Raw genomic sequence first — 18,910 nt, 5'->3', positions numbered from 1 at the left:
TAAGTTTTTGTTAAAGTTGTCAGGCAGCTTGTTTCCTTTAGTGTAGTAAAGGAATTGGTTCCTGGGGTTTTTCATTCTGTTTTTTCTTTTTGTTTGTTTTTTCTCCACAACTAATGCAATAACTTTTCAAAGTAGTATTAAAATTGTGATTCTGACAACTTTATTCCCTATTTTTTAACTTAAAATTGCTTGCAACAACTTCTGAAAGAATATTCTTCATGAAGTAAGAATAATCTGAAAATGTTCTGTACTTCTGTGTGATTGGGTTTTTTTCAAGTACTGACTGATTAAAGGATAGGTGGGAACCCATAAAACTATTGTGCAAGTTAAAAATGCTTTTAGCCCCAGTACAGCTACTCCTCACTTTAACTTTGTTTTGCTTAAAGTTGCATTTTTCAAGAACAACTACGACACCAAGCAAATCCGGTTATATCACAGTAGTTACCTACTAGGAGGCAGTGACCAAACAACATTATAACCGAACACTGTGCAACTTTAAAAGCGTATATTCTCTAGTAGATCAGTGACATAATAATGAAACACCGTTATTGATGTTAAGTGAGGAGTGCCTGTATTTAAAATTAATAACTTTGCGTTTTCATTAATATTTTGGAGCCTTATATTTTATTGTTACTAAAATTATAGTATGCATCTACTTATAGAGTGAAATTCATTTGAGTAGTTAGGTATAATACAAAACTTACATTTTAATAACTTTAGGGGAGTGCAGTATGAAACATGCCTCAGTTTAGATTCAGATCTCTCAAAATTTGACATAAATTAATAATGAAAATAGAAAAAGCTCTATTTAACTCACTTTTCTACAGTTGGTGTGAACATGGACTAGACAGATAAACGTCTTTGGTGGTGTAACTTGACTCTGATTTAGAATTTCTCTAGGGGGAGGGACAGAATAAAGAATAAAGCTATCCTAGTGTAGGTGTTGTGTGTCTGGAGCTGTCCATGGTAGCCAGTTACTTTTAGGCATGTTGCTTGCACTATCGCCACTTAGTAGTGGAATGTTGTAAAGCAGAGGTTCTCAAACTGGTCTGCAGAAAGGTTGTGGAAAAGTCGCACTTGATTTATTTGTTCTGACAACAGAGATTAAGTGGTCTGTCAAGGCCCTCAGCAATTTTCAAGTGGTCTGTGGGGAAAAAAAAAAGGTTTGAGAACCACTGTTGTAAAGGATTGAGATCCTAGTTAAGAGACCTCATGAGGGGCTTAATTGAGCAAGAGTACAGATTATTTGATATTTAAATTTGAAAGGAAAATAAATCTTCTTAATGCACTGCTTGTTTTGGAGGGCTCAAATGTTGCAGTTGTTTTTTTTTTTTCCCTTTTATTTTATTTCATCTTATTTTTTTGGTAACAGGGTCTCCTACATCCAATGGTCCAACTGCTACTGGCTTGGTTGAGAAAAAGACTGCAAGTCCAAAAGCTAATGGTGGCAGTCAGCAGTCATCATCTGGTTACTCTCAGAGTAAAATGTGCAACTGTAGTCTTTATTATGAACATTTAACTGCACTAAACTGTTCTGTGCGTGACTGGATAGTAAAGCATGTGAACACAAATCCACTGTGTGATCTGACACCTATTTTTAGAGACTATGAGAAATATTTAGCAAACATTGAACAACAGTATGGAAGCAGTAGTGATAGCGGCTCTGAGACTGAAAATAACAAGACAACACCTGGAACTCAGTCTGTGCCTACATTTGGGACTTCAAAACTTCAGCAAGGATCAACATTTTTGTTTAACAGCAATAAAGCTGAGGATGCATCAGACAAGAAAATGGAATCTGTGTCAGAAAAGAACAGAGAACCAACACCAGGAGTTCCATCAAATGTCTCATTTAATTTTGGCAAGAAAGTTGACAGTTCTGTTTTGGGTTCCCTTGGTTCTGGAACGCTAAGTAGTTTTTCCTTCTCTCCTGGGAATTCCCGTCTATTTGGAAAAGATACAAGTCAGACAAAGTCTGTTACTCCACTTCCAACCAATGTATTGGAGGCTCAGACAGAAAGTGGTAGTAGTGATGATAAAGGTAAATTCTGATTTCTTATTCCTTTCAAAAAATTAAATTTTAAATTGTGAGCCTTGAATTATGAGCACATAACATGATGCTTCATTATTTGTTGTGGACTAAACAGGCCATTTATCACTGCCCATTTATTTTGCATTACTGAACATTTGCCCCCCATGACCAAGAAATTCAAGTTTAGTGATATTGCTTATTAGCTCATCAATAACAGACTCTACTGATTAGACGTTTTAATTTTTTTTATTTATTTATGCACTGAATGTTTTCCCTTGATGAGTTATACTTTATTTGCATAGGAGACTGCTGAAATCTTAGCTTGACGTTCTGCCAAATTTGTAATTTGAGCATCATGATGACTTGTCATGTCATGCTATTGTGTGTGTTTGGGGGGAAAAGGGACAGCACGTTTTTGTATTTTTTTTAAAGTAATATGGGAAATATGATCATTTTAAATATTATTGTTCAGTGTAATGATGAATATAAAAGATAGTAATGTAACTTATCTGTACTAGATATGTATGTAATTTAAGGTGTACTTGAAACTCTGGGTTGCAAACCCATGGTAATTGGTTCTTATATTTAAAACTAGTTAGTCCAGATCTTCAAGTACAGCTTAAATTAGATAAGCATGCCTTAATACAGATAAATTTGCATTGTCAAGTATAAGGTAAGAATTACAATGTAGTGATAAATATAAATTTTAGCAATGATTATATACTTCTCACACTGGGTAGGGAGGAGGGGAGTGCTGTTACCAAAGCAACACTGAAAATCACAGTATCCTTAGTCCTCATTTTAACCATGTAGATCTAATAAAAGGATCTTATTTTTATACCACTACAACGAGGCATAAAGATGCGATTTTTTTTTTTTTTTTTTTTTTTTTTTGTGTATGCGTGTTCCTTTTTACAGCACTTATTTTAAAATGAGTGCAATACTAATTCAGTTGTTTATGAGAAACTCATGTTTTCTTTCAAGTCTGTTTCCTATTTTTCCTTGCTCTGCCTCACCTCAGAGGTTGTAGTTATAGTACTGCAGGAATTTAGACATGCTCACTAGTTAACTCCCGTTGACAATATTTTAATTCTGAAGTTGAATTTAGTAGTAAGAACTAGCTTTCCACATAAGCAGAGGTGGATATGATACTTATGTGAACCTTGTTCCTGGTTTTGAAACCCTTCCAGGGAAGCCTTTTTGAATTTCTCCCACACCTAACTGGAGTGGCAGGGAGGTGCCTGGAAATTCCAGTTTCTGTAGAATTGGGACTTATTCAGAAGGATAAGAGATTGTTTTGTGAGCCAGATATAAACTGAAATGTTAGTCTTCCTGACCATACAGGCAGCTTCAGCTTCACTGCAGTTCTCGGTAATTTTGTCACAAAGCTGCAGCATAAAATTGATAAGTCTGACCAGTTCCATTGCTGTTTGTCACGAGCATTTAAGGAACTGTAGAGTTTTGAAAAATCAGTTTTTCTCTTGGTACTGCTTATTGTATTCTGAGTTAGGTGTAGCTCCTAGATAAAAATCCTAGTGAGTGGAGGGTTGGGGAAAGACCAATCTCTTAACTTGTCATCATTTTAGTGTAGATTATTTACATAGTTAGGTATCTAATAAACTCAGGAGAGAACCTGCCCCAAACTCCCATTGCTTCTCTACCCAAAAACATCTGAGCTTTAAAAAAAGGAAGAAAGAAAAAATCTACAATTTTAGAACTTGAACTGGCAAAACATCAATGAAAATAACAATATGGGCTGGAGTGATTAACAGAACACTATTTTTACTATCCAAGAAATATCCTTGTAGCTGCCAAAATTGAGTTCATTTACATTTTTTGGCAATGTGTGTGGACTGTATCTGGGCACTTTATATAAAGATTATATTTAAGAAAAGCACTTTCTTCAGCATCATATTACTTATGAAGTGGTATATGAAAAATATAATTAATCCGTGGAATGTTGTGATAAACTGGGGTGGTTTATATACTTGGAGCACCATTTGGCTCCACTTCTTTCCACTGTTTTGTTGCTCACCCACTGAGAACAAATTATTGTTTATTTTCCATGGGCTAACTTTTTAAACAGTTACTTATAGGTAGCTGGGGGACTAGATAGGGCGGATTTGATTTAAATCAAATAGATTTAAATTGCTGGTCTGGAAACCTTGACTTAATCGTTTTCTACAAAAAGTGCATTCTTGTTTGATATACCTTTAATACATATTATTCAAAACTTGGAGATAGATGTAGGTTTCATTTTTAGAAGGTACACACTATACATTTTAAAGCAGTGATTTATTTTGATATTTTTTCAAATTAATTTTGCAGCTACATCAGAAAACTGAATTATGATTTTCTTATTTTATTTACCAAAACTAATTAGAGTAGATACTTGTGAAGTCATTGGGAGGTGAACTATCTCTAATTCCCTAGATTAATCATGGATATTTGGGGGATATTTTGGCCATGCTGTACTAGGAAGAAAATAACTATCACTAGAAACAACAGACATTTAGACTTTTTATTTTTTTTTTAACTAAAACAACAAGCATATGTTTTCTGAATATTTTTTATTTAACAGCAAACATGTATAATTATTTTAACGAAACATAAATATGTATTTTGGATATTTTTTACTATTTTAGTTATAAATGTGAAATAATTTTTGTTCAAAATGTAAGTAAGTTTCTTATGTTGACCTGGCTGAAATAAATTTGAAGTACTGGGTTATGCAGCAAACTCAGTCTTTACCTTACTCTTCCTGTTTGTTTATAGACTAGATAAGAAAGACAAGCTTTCCTGTGTTTTCAGTTCCCAAGCAATTTCTTAATTTAGAATGAATTAGTCCAAAGGAAGAAAATATTTTTTCTATACCTACAGAAGAAGCTATTGCTGTTAAAAGCTGGATTATCACTTCAATTTTCTCTGGTAGAGCTAGGTCTTAAGTGACTTCTACTGATTCACTGGTGTGACTTTCTTTAAACCCTCAACAGCAAACGTTATATTTCTTGAATGGTTCACCTGTAGCCCTGAAATTTATTATAGTTGGTATTATGGAGGGGTGATTGATGGATGCCCATGTTAGCCAACTCCTCTTCAGCAGTTAAGGATTGACCCTGGTACCGAGTATTGAGAATATTAACAAGAAAATGAGCTGGAGGTGGTGCTTGATCCAGCTGGTTCTCTCCTGAGAAGGAGCAACAGAGTTAAATTACAGGCATTAAAAAAAGTATTCCTTCTGATTAGGCAACTAGGCCTTGCATTTCTTTGTTGCACTGTGTGCATTTTGCACGTGTGCCTGCTTTACTCACAGGTAGAGAAACTTGATTAAAATATTCCCAAACAGGGTCTCTTTTCCAGCCTGGCAAGCCTGCTGTCATGATAAATTTTCCTTTCTACCATACCATTCCCACACTAGATCTCAAATCAGTGGAGAGACTATACTCAGAAACTTAGCCCTCAAGACTTCTGGAATCTTCTGCTCAATGTTTCACTTCGTTTCTACTGTCCCTGTCTCCTTGCATTCATCTCCAGACTCTTCCTCCTTGCTCAGATCTACTCCACCCCCAGCAATCCTCTGTTCATAGACTTGTAGATTCATAGATGGTAGGGTTGGAAGGGACCTCAAAGATCATCAAGTCCAGCCCCCTGCCCCAGGGGCAGGAAGTCAGCTAGGTTATAACTTCATTTATTTAACCCAGGGGTGGGCAATTATTTTGGGCAGAGGACCACTTACTGAGTTTTGGCAAGTCATCGAGGGCTGCATGACAGGTAGCTCAGAGCAGATTCATATTAATTTTATAAATTTTTTAGGCGCCCCGGGGGCCAGATAGAATGGCCTGGTAGGCTATATCTGGCCCCTGGGCCACATTTTGCCCACTCCTGATTTAACCTCTTGAAACTTTGCACTTTTAGAGAGAGGTATAAGGGCTTGACTCTGTGACAAACTTGCAGAGAGACAATAGGGTAGATAATCAGGTCTGTTGTCTCCATGTACTACTGAAGTGGGTAGATAATCAGGTCTGTTGTCTCCATGTACTACTGTTAACAAGGATGTTCTCTCTCTAGAGAGACAAATCTACAGTTTGAAAATTGAAACTAAGCATCTCAGAGATGTTTAATGGGATCTTTTAGATTGAGCACTGAATCCCGTTGGGTAAAGTGGTTTTCTGTAATCTTTACTAACCTATAGAAGAGCCTCTGGGGAACCTCTGAAGATTGGGCCCCTAATATAGCCTATTGTGACCTATTGATAAAAACTGTTTTTCTTAAAAGGTTACATGAATATAGTGGCTTAAATAGTATATAATTAGAAGTAAAAATCCCTATTCCATGATGGTATCTTTGAAGTTCAACATATCTTAAATTAGAATTACCTTTATATAGGTTTATTTTTTAAAAAATCTTAACCAAAAAAACCCAGATAATACAGTTTAAAAAAAAATTTTTTTTTAGTAGTTGAATTTTATCTACCCTGGGACTACACCACCCATAGCCTAGGTTCACTAGACAAAATACTCTCTCTGTCATGGCATCTCATAATTACCTAACCATATGTACTCTCTTGTATTCTTCTATTCAATTCTTGGAATATATATTAGGCAAATAACTTCCTGCCTCCAAAGTTCTGACAGGCCATGTATTGTTCTGGATTTACAGTTATATATATATTCATTGTATGTGTATATATGTATAGACCAGGCAGTCCTCGGAATTATGACATAATTGGTTCCTGGAAACCATGCCTTAAGTCGAAATATAACTTGGAACCAATTTTCTCATAAGAAACAATGTTATAAATGGGGGATTGGTTGCTGAACCAAGATCTGATACCCTATTTTCACCAAAAATACCCCAGAATTTTGTACTCGATCAATTATAGATGAGTGATATAGCTACATTAAAGTATTTATATTGTAAATAGCAATCGTATTGACTTGGAAGGACTTCAAGAAGTCTAGCAAAGTCACCTCAAAGAAGGGCTCTTGGCTGGAGTTTTCTCAGGAATGTTGGCTGCAGGTTTTTCTGGAGTCTTGTCTGCTTTCTTGAAGAAAGTGTCCAAATAAGTTTGGACAGAAGATCTCCAGGGAGATGAGCAACGCAGCGAACTTGTTCGCTGGCATGGTGTCATATCAGATCAAGCGTTATAAAGTGGTAACTGACATCATAAAGTTGAAACAAGTTATCAGTTTATAAATGTTGCAAGTGTGAAATGTAACTCGAAATGTTGCAAGTTGAGGACTGCCTGTATATAGTTCAAACCTATACAATGCTAATCCAGTATCCTTAGCAATCAATTATTTGAGAGAGATTCTTTCTTGCTCTATTCAAGAGTAAAAAAAATATCAATCTCTAACACTTTCCATCTAATATTCTCTTGTGCAATGGTTTTCAACCTGTGGTCTGTGGACTCCTGGGGATCGCAGACTGTCTGAGGGGTCCACAGAAGAAGACTATGATCAATCGAAAATGTGTGGATACCCATACTTACGGTTCATTTGACACTTTTCAGGGGTCTGCAAGTGAAGAAAAATGGTTGAAAACCATTGCTCTAATGCAAAGGAATATAACAATAGCATTAGAAAAATACCAAATACTGTGTCAATCTAATTTGGAAAAATATCTGTGTATATATAAAACACAGTGAGCACTCAAATGGATCTTTCATGAGAGGTGTTTGTGACTGTTAAATATTTATTTAAGGAGGAGATGAGGATGAGGAGGAGCCACCCAAAGTAGTTGTCAATGAAATAAAGGAAGATGATGCTTTCTACTCTAAGAAGTAAGTGATCACTTTTTAATGTTTAATTTTAGCATGTTGCTTATTTTCTGTGTTGTCCTAAATTGAGAAATCTAAATAGAAATTTGCAGATGTTTATGCTCTATTTTCAACAACCTCACCTTCTTTGAGGTACTGAACTTATACAAGCCAAAATTGAACAATGGAGACCAATACTTCTCCATCAGATTTTTGGGATTTTCCTGCAAGATTACTTTTGCAATTTTGCACATCTCGCCCAGGAGCACCAGCTTCAGTTTAAGCCAGTGTGTTTACTCCTGTTTCATTGAAATAGTTTGCAATGCGTAAAATATTTTTCATTTAACTTTAGCTTTTCATTGTTAATATTGAAGCAGTATTGTTTTGACATGATACTGCTCTTAAACTAAAACCATTAAAAGCACAACTGTAGTATTTGAGGCTCCAAAGGGTATAGACAGGCATTCTGTTGCCGTCCTAAGAATTTCCAGTAAATTTGCAGCATTAGAAAGAAGATCTCTGTATACTCCAGCTCCCTGGTTGGAGTGCACAAAGTTGCTTCAAAGGTGCACTCTGCAGCCACACTTCTTGCTGCTTATGCCAGAGGCAGGGGACGGCTACATGGTCAGCTGAGCCATTTGCAAGGGGACAGCAGTGCTGGGTGTCCTGACCACCTATCCAGCAGCAAGCTGTCGGGAGGGGCCATTGGAGGGAGGTGGTAGAGAGCAAGGTACTGGAATACTGGGGACCCAAGAGACTCCTAGTGTACTATGTGCAACTGTACAGCTATTACCTATGGTGCTATAACTCTCTAGAGAAATTGCTCTTTGAAAGATACAGTACTTCACAGAACAACTGCTTTTATTCCACAAAAAACACCTCAATACATGTGTACTTGCAATTTGAGACAGGAAAAAGCGTATTTCTCAACACAGCTGTAATTGCTGTTCATGGCAAGACTTCCCACCCTCCACCCCTTCTGTGCAAGCTCAGTTTCAAACACCTGAATTGTCCTGTAAAAGTAAATGGTGTGTGGGTGATGTTATGTATCTGTTTACCTTTTGCAAAATTGGGCTTCCATCTTTCAGTATTTTTGAAGAAAGGTGCTCAAAGTATACCTGATCTATTTCAGCATAACTTTCAACTTAGCAGGTAAAAATTTGGAAGTTAAGAGGTTTTGATTTTAACAAGCTCAAATCTCCTCTTTTGAACAGTGCTCTGATGTTGCTTCTTAAGTTTTGATTTTATCATGCGAGACTGACTCCCCGTTTTCTAGCACATTCCTATGGAATGGCTGGGATGACCGTATTTACTTGCATACTAGCGCACCTCCTCCTTCCTTCCCAATCTGTGCCCCCCCGCATGTGTTAAGTAGGGAAGCTGAGTTACTGTGAAGGATGGAAGCACCCTACTTTGATTCCTTCTCCAGTGTAGCAGCTGTTGCATTACTGTTCAGATGGTGAAGGTAGTGGGTTGACTTAATAGCTCATTCTGCTTCACTCCAGAGGTGTTAACCTCTCTCTGTCAAAATTATAGTCTTGATGTTCTAATCAAACTAGCCCTTTTTTAGGGGCAGTTTTGCTTTCTGTTAGCTGCTTCTGGTCTCTCTTCTCTTTTACAGCTTTGGAGACTATTTAGCTCTTTTTCAGAATCATAAATCCATGCAAGGAGACCAGTCTTGTGGAGCAGCTAGGTTGTAGCTTTATTTAGGAAGGAAGGGAAATGAGTCAACTGAAGATTAGGCTCTGTTCCTGCTCTGTGCAGCCATAACTCTTAAAAATCTTTTCTCTTCATTCTGCCTTTCCAAGACAAGGTGCATATTCTGTTCTGGGGTATACAGTACTGTATTTTCTCATGTACTGCGTATTTACATTTGAATACTTTTTCTTAACTTAATTGTCTTGCCTTCTTATGCACTATAGGTGTGATGTCCTTGCATGTAAATATTGTGTACTGTATATGTGGTTTAAGTGTTGAAAAGAATGTGGGTAGTCAACTTCCATAGCTTGGTTTCAGTTTGTTTCAGAAATTTTGCAAAGTTGGCCTTGGAGCCTAATCAATAATATTTTCACAGAAATAATGATACAAATGGTTCCCCCCCCCCCCCCCGGTTTAGGGTTGTCAGGCATGGGTAGTTGAAATAAAAACCTAAATGTATTTTATGAGAGAAGATTTAGGAGACAGGATATGTAGGGGGGTTTGTTATAAAGTGTAGGATGTTAAATGCTTACGGTTTAAATAGAGAAGTGCATTGTGTACTTGGGGAAGTTCTTAAAATATTTTTACATGTCTAATAATATTGTGTGTGACCTCTTTTGCATAGGTGTAAACTGTTCTACAAAAAAAATAATGAATTTAAAGAAAAGGGCATAGGAACACTGCACTTGAAGCCTGCAGGAAACGAGAAAACTCAGCTGTTAGTGCGAGCAGATACCAATTTAGGTATGTAATTTCCTTCTGAGTCTGGCTCATCAATTTAAACTTCACTGAAGAGCATTGTGACTTTTGTGATGGGTCCTGTGCTGTCAGTCACTGGCAGCTCTCATGAACTAATAGTATTTCTTGCATGTTTGTAAACACCAAAGACAAGTAGTGCAGTTTTAATGTGTGATCTTAACAGTTCTGTATATTATGGCATTCAGTGGAATTTTGGCAAGTGCTTTCCACTCCAGGCTTCTGGTTATTTTAGTATAAATCTGGCATATAGCCTTGAAGACATGCCAAATATTGTTGCAGACAAAATGTAAGGTTACAAAACTCTGAATGTCAGCTTACATCCGGTAAGCCTTTCTGTTTATGCACTTTTTTGATTACATCTTAAAGGTAGGTGAATGTAGTCAACTGATAAAGGAATTGAAGGGGTAGCTAGCTTTGGAAAATTCTAAAGATTCAATGTTGAAACAGAATATGATACTTAGTCTAAAACGATTTAAATAAATAGTTTTCAAGCATCTTTCATTTGTGGACCCATAAAATACTTCGAATGGAGATGTGGATCCCTTTGAATTATAAGTGAGTATTCGCATACTTTTGATTAATCATAGTTATCTTTCATGGACCCTTTAGACAGACCCCCACAAGTTGAAAACCACTGATTTAGAGCAATAAACACAAATTAGATGCTTCATGTAAGAGCCAGTAATGCACATAAACATTGTAGTGTGCGAATTTAGCTTCCATAAATGACAGAATAAAGGATTTATTCCTTTGGGTATAGCAATGGGATGTTATACTAAAGGTCACTTCCATTGCAGCCTTCAGTACTTACAGTATGTGAAGATTGAGTTGGTTTGGTGATTGTACAAGCAACATTCACTCTTATTAGAGGTGCACTGATTTTAAGGAAAATTGACAGCATCAGCAATCAGCTTTTTGGGCTGATGTGGCTGATAAATGCCCCAGGCCTGCGTGCATCCGCAGCGCAGCACGCAGGAAGCCAGGAGCACATCCTGGCAGCCTGGAGAGCAGCCAGGTCCAGCTGGTAAGTCTGTTGTCAGGGAAGGGATGGGTGGGGGGGCAGGTACTGCATCGCTGAGGCAGGGAGCTGGATGGAGCTACAACTCATCCAGGGGGCATGGGGAGGGGGTGGCAGCTCGCATCACTGCACACACCCTGAAAGGGCATGGTGGGGCATGTCCCTGAATCTGTGCATGGGGCATGGGTAAGATGCTGCTGTGGGCTGGGACCGGGGGGCAGTGCCAGTGGGGGCTAGGCTGGAGCTGTGCTCAGGGCAGGCAGTAGTACTGGGAGTGGAGGTGGGGGGATTACAGCAAATTTTGGGGTGGCTGCAGTCCCACTCCTGCCATAGCTTACTCCCACTGCTGCCACTGCCCACTCCAAGTGCAGCCCAGTCCAGCCCAGCCCCCTGCTGGGAAGACCCTAGCACCGCCTTTGCCCCGCATGCTGATCCAGGGGCGCACAGCCCCCCTGCTCTCCTGTGATGCATGCAGCCACGGGAGCCACCACTGCCTCCCCGCACAAGCCATTGCTTTGTCTTGCTTCCCACCCTTGCCTGGCTGCATGTTGGCAATTGGATCTGTATTAGTACATATGGCACATTAAAAATCAGCCACTGGTATCAGCCCCAAAAATCTCTATTGGTGAACCCCTAGCTCTTATAGAAGGTAGTGCACATTAGATTGAAACTTTATTATATTGGTGCTGTGGTGTGTTTGTGTGTCCATACTTCAGAATGTTAGAAAAAAATTGTCCTGGCAGTTCTGAACAAATGTGTTTGAAGTTTCCTGCAGTTCCTTAGGATCCATCTCCAAAATAGTTACGTAATGCAGCTTTTTCATATAACTTTTTGTTTTTGTTTTTTTAAATGGCTTCCCATGAGCAGATGCGTTAGAAAGTCTCTTCTCTTTTTCAGATTTTTTTTTTTTTTTTTTGGCATTAGTTTTCTGGCATGACTGCAAATTCAGTTTTTCACCTATATTGACACTTGCTAAGTTTGCCCACAAAGTGCTCTAATCCAAATGATGCACACTTTTTAAAATAGTCTTCACAGTGTCCTAAATTTCATTGTGTTGAAAAACTAATCTGAAAGGGAAGATGAAGATTGAATTGCCCTTAAATATTGCTGCTGTGTTCTGAATTATTTACCACGCTTTTGAAAACATTGTCCTCTGTTCATACGTATTGCTGTTTGTCTGTTTTTATTTACAAATACTCTAGCAGTAAATATGACCCTTAAAAATTATTCACTTATGCATATTATAAACCACGCTCTGGGAATACATTAGTGAGTTACTGAATCAACCATCTTATCACAAAGACGCATCATGTTCTATAACAGCTTATCCAATTCTAAAGTAAAATGCTAATTCTTTGGTGCTCACAAGACCATGCTTGACATCTCAAATCATTTTATTTATGTCTGTGAGCTTGGATTTCAGTTTGTAATTCTTATTCAGCAGGAATTTAAATGTGGGACATTTTACCCACTTCAATTGCAAAATAATTTACTCTGATAAATAACCTGACTCTCTTGACTATAACATGCTGCTTTTACCACTTCCTCTAATTTTGGTATCCTGTCATTTGCTAGTACTACATATAGCTCCCTACAGCCACAAATCATAAAAGGATTTAGCATAGGCCCTTTTGTTAAAGGGTAAAGCAGCATATTCCAGTATCTACTGGTAGAAAGACAAAGGTGCAAGGCCTCAACTTGCCTATACCTTTAGTTGGTCAGTGCTGCTATTTAGAGATGCATACTCAAATTGAAGATGTTTTGGGTTAATGCTGCTTTTGCATATATCTATTCTACCTTTCCCTGCCCTGTGCTCCCTGTCTAATCTTTTGCTGTGCTTTCTGCTTCTGGTCCTATGTGCTGCTATGCTGCCCATGCCACTTGTGCCACATACTAGAGGTTGGCTACCCCTGCTTTACACTATTGGAGTTATCCCCAGCAGTATTTCTGAATTGCACCTGTACCTCTACCACTTTTTGCACAGAGCTGTTCTGCAAAATTTCTCTAATCATAACAATTTGCTGATACTTCACAATTTTATTGGAAAAGCAGAGCAGCACAGCCACAGTCTCCTACAGGTGTGGGGAATAATGTGGAAAAAATTATTACTACTTCAGTCCACATTTTAGCTAAAATCCCTGCTTTGTAAGTTTACCAATATCATGTTAACTTTTTTTTTCTTAAAACTTGTTATTTTAACCTAATAGTGTTGTTGGTTTTTTGTTTGTTTTTTTGCCCCACAAATGCAGGCAACATACTCTTGAATGTTTTGATTCCACCCAAGATGCCATGCACAAGAACAGGAAAAAACAACGTTCTTATTGTCTGTGTTCCCAATCCACCAATTGATGAGAAGAACCCCACTGTCCCCATCACTATCTTAATAAGAGTGAAAACAAGTGAAGATGCAGATGAGTTGCACAAAATCTTACTGGAGAAAAAGGAGGCTTAAAAGTGTTATGGTCAAGTGATCTGAAGAATTTTTGCCAAACTGCTGCTGTTCTTTTTTTTTTTTCCCTCAACTTTGTTAGAATACTTAATTTTCTACTCTGACATTCTAAGAACTATCATAGGAATTCTGGAAGGTTTTGTGGGGAAAGCTAAAATGGCTAAATAAACATTTTAATAGAACACGTGTCAATCTGTCCTCCCTCCCTTTTGAAATACCTAAATGCATGAACTTTATCTGAACAAAATGTACATGCTTAAATTAGAGTGGTTTTTTTGTAACACTGAGCAAAAGTGACTGCTGAATGGACTACAATCAGGAAAAGTGTGGTACCAGACATTTCTTGTAGATAGATTTTACAGTGCAATGCAGTAACCTCCTGTTCTTGAAAAGGGAGGAGGTTAATTAAACTCATGAAACTATATTTCTAGCCTGAATAGAATTTTTTTTAATGTAAAATTGGTGTCAACTTTTCTGGTAAGAAGTCTAAACTTTCAAACTCTTAACTGAAATCATATCTGACTAGCAAAGCTACTGTAGGTTACAGTCCTTAAATTTGGAAGGACAACTGTTCCTAGCATTTGGAGACTTCATTTTTCATTCTTAGAAGAAAATGATTTGATTGCTCTCATTATTCCTGTTCATTGACTGTAGCATTACTGGGAAGAATTGTCAGTTTTGTTGTGCTTTGCTAGGGTGTAGTAGTGTCAGCCGGAAACTGGAACAGTGCGTTCATTCAAACCACAACTGGCACTACCTGTTGACGGATCTTAAAGATTAAGAATAGTCTCTCTTTCTTTAGGTTTGCTTACCTACTCTGCAGTTCATGTTTCCAATGCATTCTGGGGGAGTTGTATTTCAATTTCCCAGACTGTACCTGGTCTTTTGATAAGTCTTGGTGATTTTAGGATGTCATCTTTTATCAAACTGAATTTTGATATCCATTGACACTTTTCTTTCTTGTAAAAGTCTCTGAATGTGGCCAGGAGCCTGTCTGTTAAACTTGAGTTTTAACACTAATACATAGCTGAGTCTTCCCAAATGTAATATAGCAGCAATACACCATGTGCTTATATCCAATATTGATAAGTACTGTAGAGATTAGTTGTAATTTTATAGCTCTTGGGACACTAATTGTCCTGGGCTTGCAGGAAGAGCAAGGTGTGAAGGATGTGGCTTATACAGGCTAGAATTTTTTTAATTCGAATTTCAGTGGGGAAATATTGGATCTAAATAGAATCAGAGCTGGCAGGGATCAAAAAGATAATTTTGTCTAATTTCCTGCATAGATGCAGGATATGCTGTTCCTAAAAAGATTAGTAGTGCAAGTTATGGCTTTTTTTCTTCACTCATTTCCATCTGTTTGTGAATGGCTGCTGCCATCAATCTTGCATCATTTCAAACCTAGTCCCAGGTCATTGCGACTCTAAAAGGGCTGGGAGGAAAATATTTTTTTTCTTTTTTCTATTCCTTTGATGTCCCAGATATTAGGAGCCCAAGTCCAAAATCTGTTTTATGGGATGCCTTGCCACTAAGTCTGCTTCCATTTCTGATTTATTGGGGAACCCAGTAAGCTTTTGAACATTTGCCAGGTTGTGGCAGTTTAAACCATACTCCTGTGCACTATCCAACTGTGTCCTGCTATGGGAGTGGAGGGCAAACACCACCACCATTTTGTCCATTGTGCTATGAAAAGTGTCTACTACAAGGGTTGGCAACCTTTCACTAACACTGGGCTGAATCAACACAGCTTGGTCCTAAAGCCAGCTCGAGGCAGCAGTTAATGTATTGTGCCACTAGATGGTGCATTTCTTCAGGGCAGGTGGTTAACAATTTTTTAGGCTGTGGGCTAGGATGACCCTGGCCAGGTCAGGTGCAAAGGCAGATACTAAGACCCAGTTTCTGCTGCTTCTCCCCCACCAAAACCAAATGCTGCTGGAGCTGCACATGTCTGCAAGATGCTTTAAATAGCTCTGCAGGCTGGATCTAGCCTATAGGCCACAGGCTGTTGGCCCCTGGTTTAGGGGCTATGTTTACATTTGCTATCCTAGTATACTTGGCAGGCCAAAAAACTCTTCACATGCTGGATCTAGCGCACAAACTAGGTTAACCCTTGATCTAACACAACGTCCTGACTTATTCTGGTTTCATGTGTGGGAGGATTATAGCTCCTTCTCTAAAAATGAGGAGTCTGCCTCATAGGACAAGAGAAGTTATATCCTCCAATTTGCCTACAGCTCAAGTAGAAGAGCACAGACAGAGGGGGAACTCTAAAAGGAGCTGCAGTCAGCCTCCCTCCCTTACCACTGGACCAGACAAAGCCTCCTGCCCTTTGCTTGCTTTAAAAAGCAGCTTCTGAAGTGTAAAAGCATTTAATGTGTCCAACTGGAAGGAAGCTTATACCAATTTTAATGTAAGTTGGTGCCTTTTCTGCAGTTGGTTAGGTATCTTAGCACTAAATGTATGTATGGTTAGTTCCCTCAAGTTCCCTGTTTGTTTTGTTTTGTTTTGTTTTTTTTTTTTAAATCTTTCCTGCCCCCTTGAAGTTTTGCTGGTACCTGGATTTGAATAACTTAATGGTTTTGCTTGTTAATTTTGTGTGAATGAGAATCAGAATCTTGTGTAAGTTGTTACAGGCTCAGGTTGAATGGCTAAGGGCTCAAATAATTTTGCTTTTGTTGTTAGAATATGTCTTAATTAAAAATAAATCTCAGTGAAAAAAGTTGTTCTTTAGGCTGCAAATCACTGGATTTGAAAGGGAATACTATCCTTTTGTGATGAGCAGACTTGTTATGCACCTCAGACTTTAAGAGCAATTATGTATTGGACTGTTACAGGTGTATCTGCCTGGTATTTGTTTACTTTCTAAAGTGCAAGTAAATGTAGTAACAATCTGCTCTTCAGCAGTTGAGATATGGACCAATTAACAGAATGATGATTTATTAAGGGAGGCAAATTAAACTTTCCACATGGCCTTTGCACAACTATCCTCACTAATTTGCCTCTGAAATTAGGCAAATTTGGGATTTTTGCACATGAACACTGGCTTGCTTTTTGAAGTTGGGCAAACTGAATAAAATGGTTAATGACATGATGATGTATGCATGTGGTTGCAAAACTTGTTTTTTAAGATGTGATTGTATGTTTACCAGTGTGGGTGAAGGGTACAAAAAAAACATGCTGGAAACTTTGTACCCTACAATGCCCATTGTAGCAAATACTCGTTTTTCTATTGTACTATGGCAAAGAGTGATTGAAGAAAGTGGTGCACTGTGGTCTCTAGTCATGCATGTATTTGTCTAAGTAGTATGGAAAACCCCAATGAGAGAGAAGAAAAGATTTTACTCATTTTGACGCACGAGTGTTTTATATAAAAAAAATCTCCCTCAAAAGTAAAGTGTATGCATAAATGTAAATTATGAAAACCATTTTTTTTTAAATTTCCTAACCTTCCAGTTTTGTTTTAAAAACAACTAAAACCACAAAAGTAACTAAGATTCCCAGTTGTAACTGTTATAAAATATATATGTCAAGTCCATACAATTTATATTGATTCTTTAAATATTAAAATCGTCAGTTGGGGGGAAGGTAAGCTTTTTTCCCCTTGGAGTGAGAATTTTTGTCTCCATACTTAGAAATGAATTTCTCAAAGTGTTGTAGTCCATAGGACTTTGAGGAAGAAGCCTTAAGTAGTAGTTTCTAGAATTGATTCACAGGTTACTAGCTTCCTGGCTCTGAGTTGTTCTACAATATAAAGTAGAAATTTTAATTCTAAAATTAAGTAAAAGAAAATATATTAATAAATGACCATATACTTGATTCCAGAATGTCAAAATGATTTTACACTGAAGCAATTTTTCAGTCCAAATCAGAATTAAATCACTCTTTCATGTGCTGGTTAGGACTTCAAAATATTGCTATCAAATTTTAATGTAATTTTGTGCACAAGAAACTTCCTCCAAATTTGAGATATGAACTAGAAGTTTTACTTCTATAACTGTGCGTAGTCCGAATAGGTTTTGGAATCTCTGGACTTGGCTTATTCTTGCTGTTGCTCTACGCTTCCCCTCCTCTCCCCCCCCCCATGAAAATACCCTTTTATTTAGTAAAACAATAACATTTGGTTTAATTTATTAAATAATAGCATCCTACTCCAAAACAGATAATTTTAGCATAAATAAGAGGGTTGAGTCAAGGAGGTTACCTCTGCCCCATAGTCTGTGATGGAGATTTAAATTTATAGTAGAACAAATTTATAGTAGAAACTATATGAATTACAATGTGCATTAAACTTCTTAAAAGTGTCTCAAACTTTATTTTTGCCTTAAGATACTTCATTTGTAATTTTTGTAGCTACTACTTGTGAGGAAAAACTTTAAGATCAAACCAAACTTCAAATGGCATGAACTAATGTGAGTTCAGTCAATTAAACTACTGAGCAAATTAATAAATGTGACCATTCATTGTTATTTCTATCAAAGTAAACTTCAAATACTCTGAATTCTGTCTTTAGGAAATGTAGCTTATTTGATTTTTTTTTTTTTTTTTTTTTTTAAAACATGCCTTGTAACTTAAATGTTTTTGGTAGTTCCAAATATATTGTAAGAAAGTGTACAGAATCCGTGGAAAATGTGAATAAATGTATGGGAGATGCAATAATATTGTATGCTTGGACTTTATGCACAGTTTCTTGATTTTGACTAGAGTGGTGCATTAGGTTGACGGCAAGACTGACTTCTGGAAAGCCAAACTCAGCTCTCAGATAAAAAGGGATTATTTGAATAACTTCGGGGAATCTTGCCTATCTGCAGCAAGTATAAATTTTTTTTTTTAATACAGAACAAAGTTGGGTGGAATTTTCCATTGTCACTTCACTCAAAAGCCAGGAGCATGGCATTTGTAGTTGTAAACCCAGATTTAGTAAGGCAGGGGCCTTTTTTCTTTACTGATTTAAATAATAAACTGTTTTTAGAAGTAGTAGTGTATTTTTTTTTAAAGGAAACATGAGTGCAGTCAAGACATGTGGAAGTGTTCTTGTTCTGGTTGTCCAATTCAAAACTATTTTTCCCCTCCTTTTTTTCTTTGAGAGTTCACAATATTCTTTTCAAAAATGCATTTAGTTTCTTTGCAACCTTCAGCAGCACTCACATCTCCAAACAGGGTCTCTTAGTGTTTTTCTAGCAAAAGACAGAGCAA

General features: G+C 37.4%; 1 protein-coding gene across 4 annotated transcripts in view; it reads left to right on the top strand.

The window, feature by feature from the left end:
* The window catches only part of NUP50 (nucleoporin 50), a 31,153-nt gene extending 14,211 nt beyond the window's left edge, over positions 1-16,942 (top strand). For all 4 annotated transcript variants that reach the window (XM_019544305.1, XM_019544304.1, XM_019544306.1 and 1 more), the window contains 4 exons: positions 1,373-2,041; positions 7,736-7,814; positions 10,114-10,232; positions 13,515-16,942. In XM_019544305.1, coding sequence (XP_019399850.1) covers positions 1,373-2,041; positions 7,736-7,814; positions 10,114-10,232; positions 13,515-13,717 — 1,070 coding nt within the window. In that variant the 3' untranslated portion in view covers positions 13,718-16,942. The remainder of the gene's footprint in view (positions 1-1,372; positions 2,042-7,735; positions 7,815-10,113; positions 10,233-13,514) is intronic.
* The last annotated feature ends 1,968 nt before the right edge of the window (positions 16,943-18,910 follow it).

This window comes from Crocodylus porosus, unplaced genomic scaffold, assembly GCF_001723895.1.
Source record: "Crocodylus porosus isolate Cpor-Errol unplaced genomic scaffold, CroPor_comp1, whole genome shotgun sequence".
Lineage (NCBI taxonomy): Eukaryota > Metazoa > Chordata > Crocodylia > Crocodylidae > Crocodylus > Crocodylus porosus.
The sequence above is the reverse complement of the archived record's forward strand: the minus strand, read 5'-3'. Positions and strand labels throughout refer to the sequence as shown.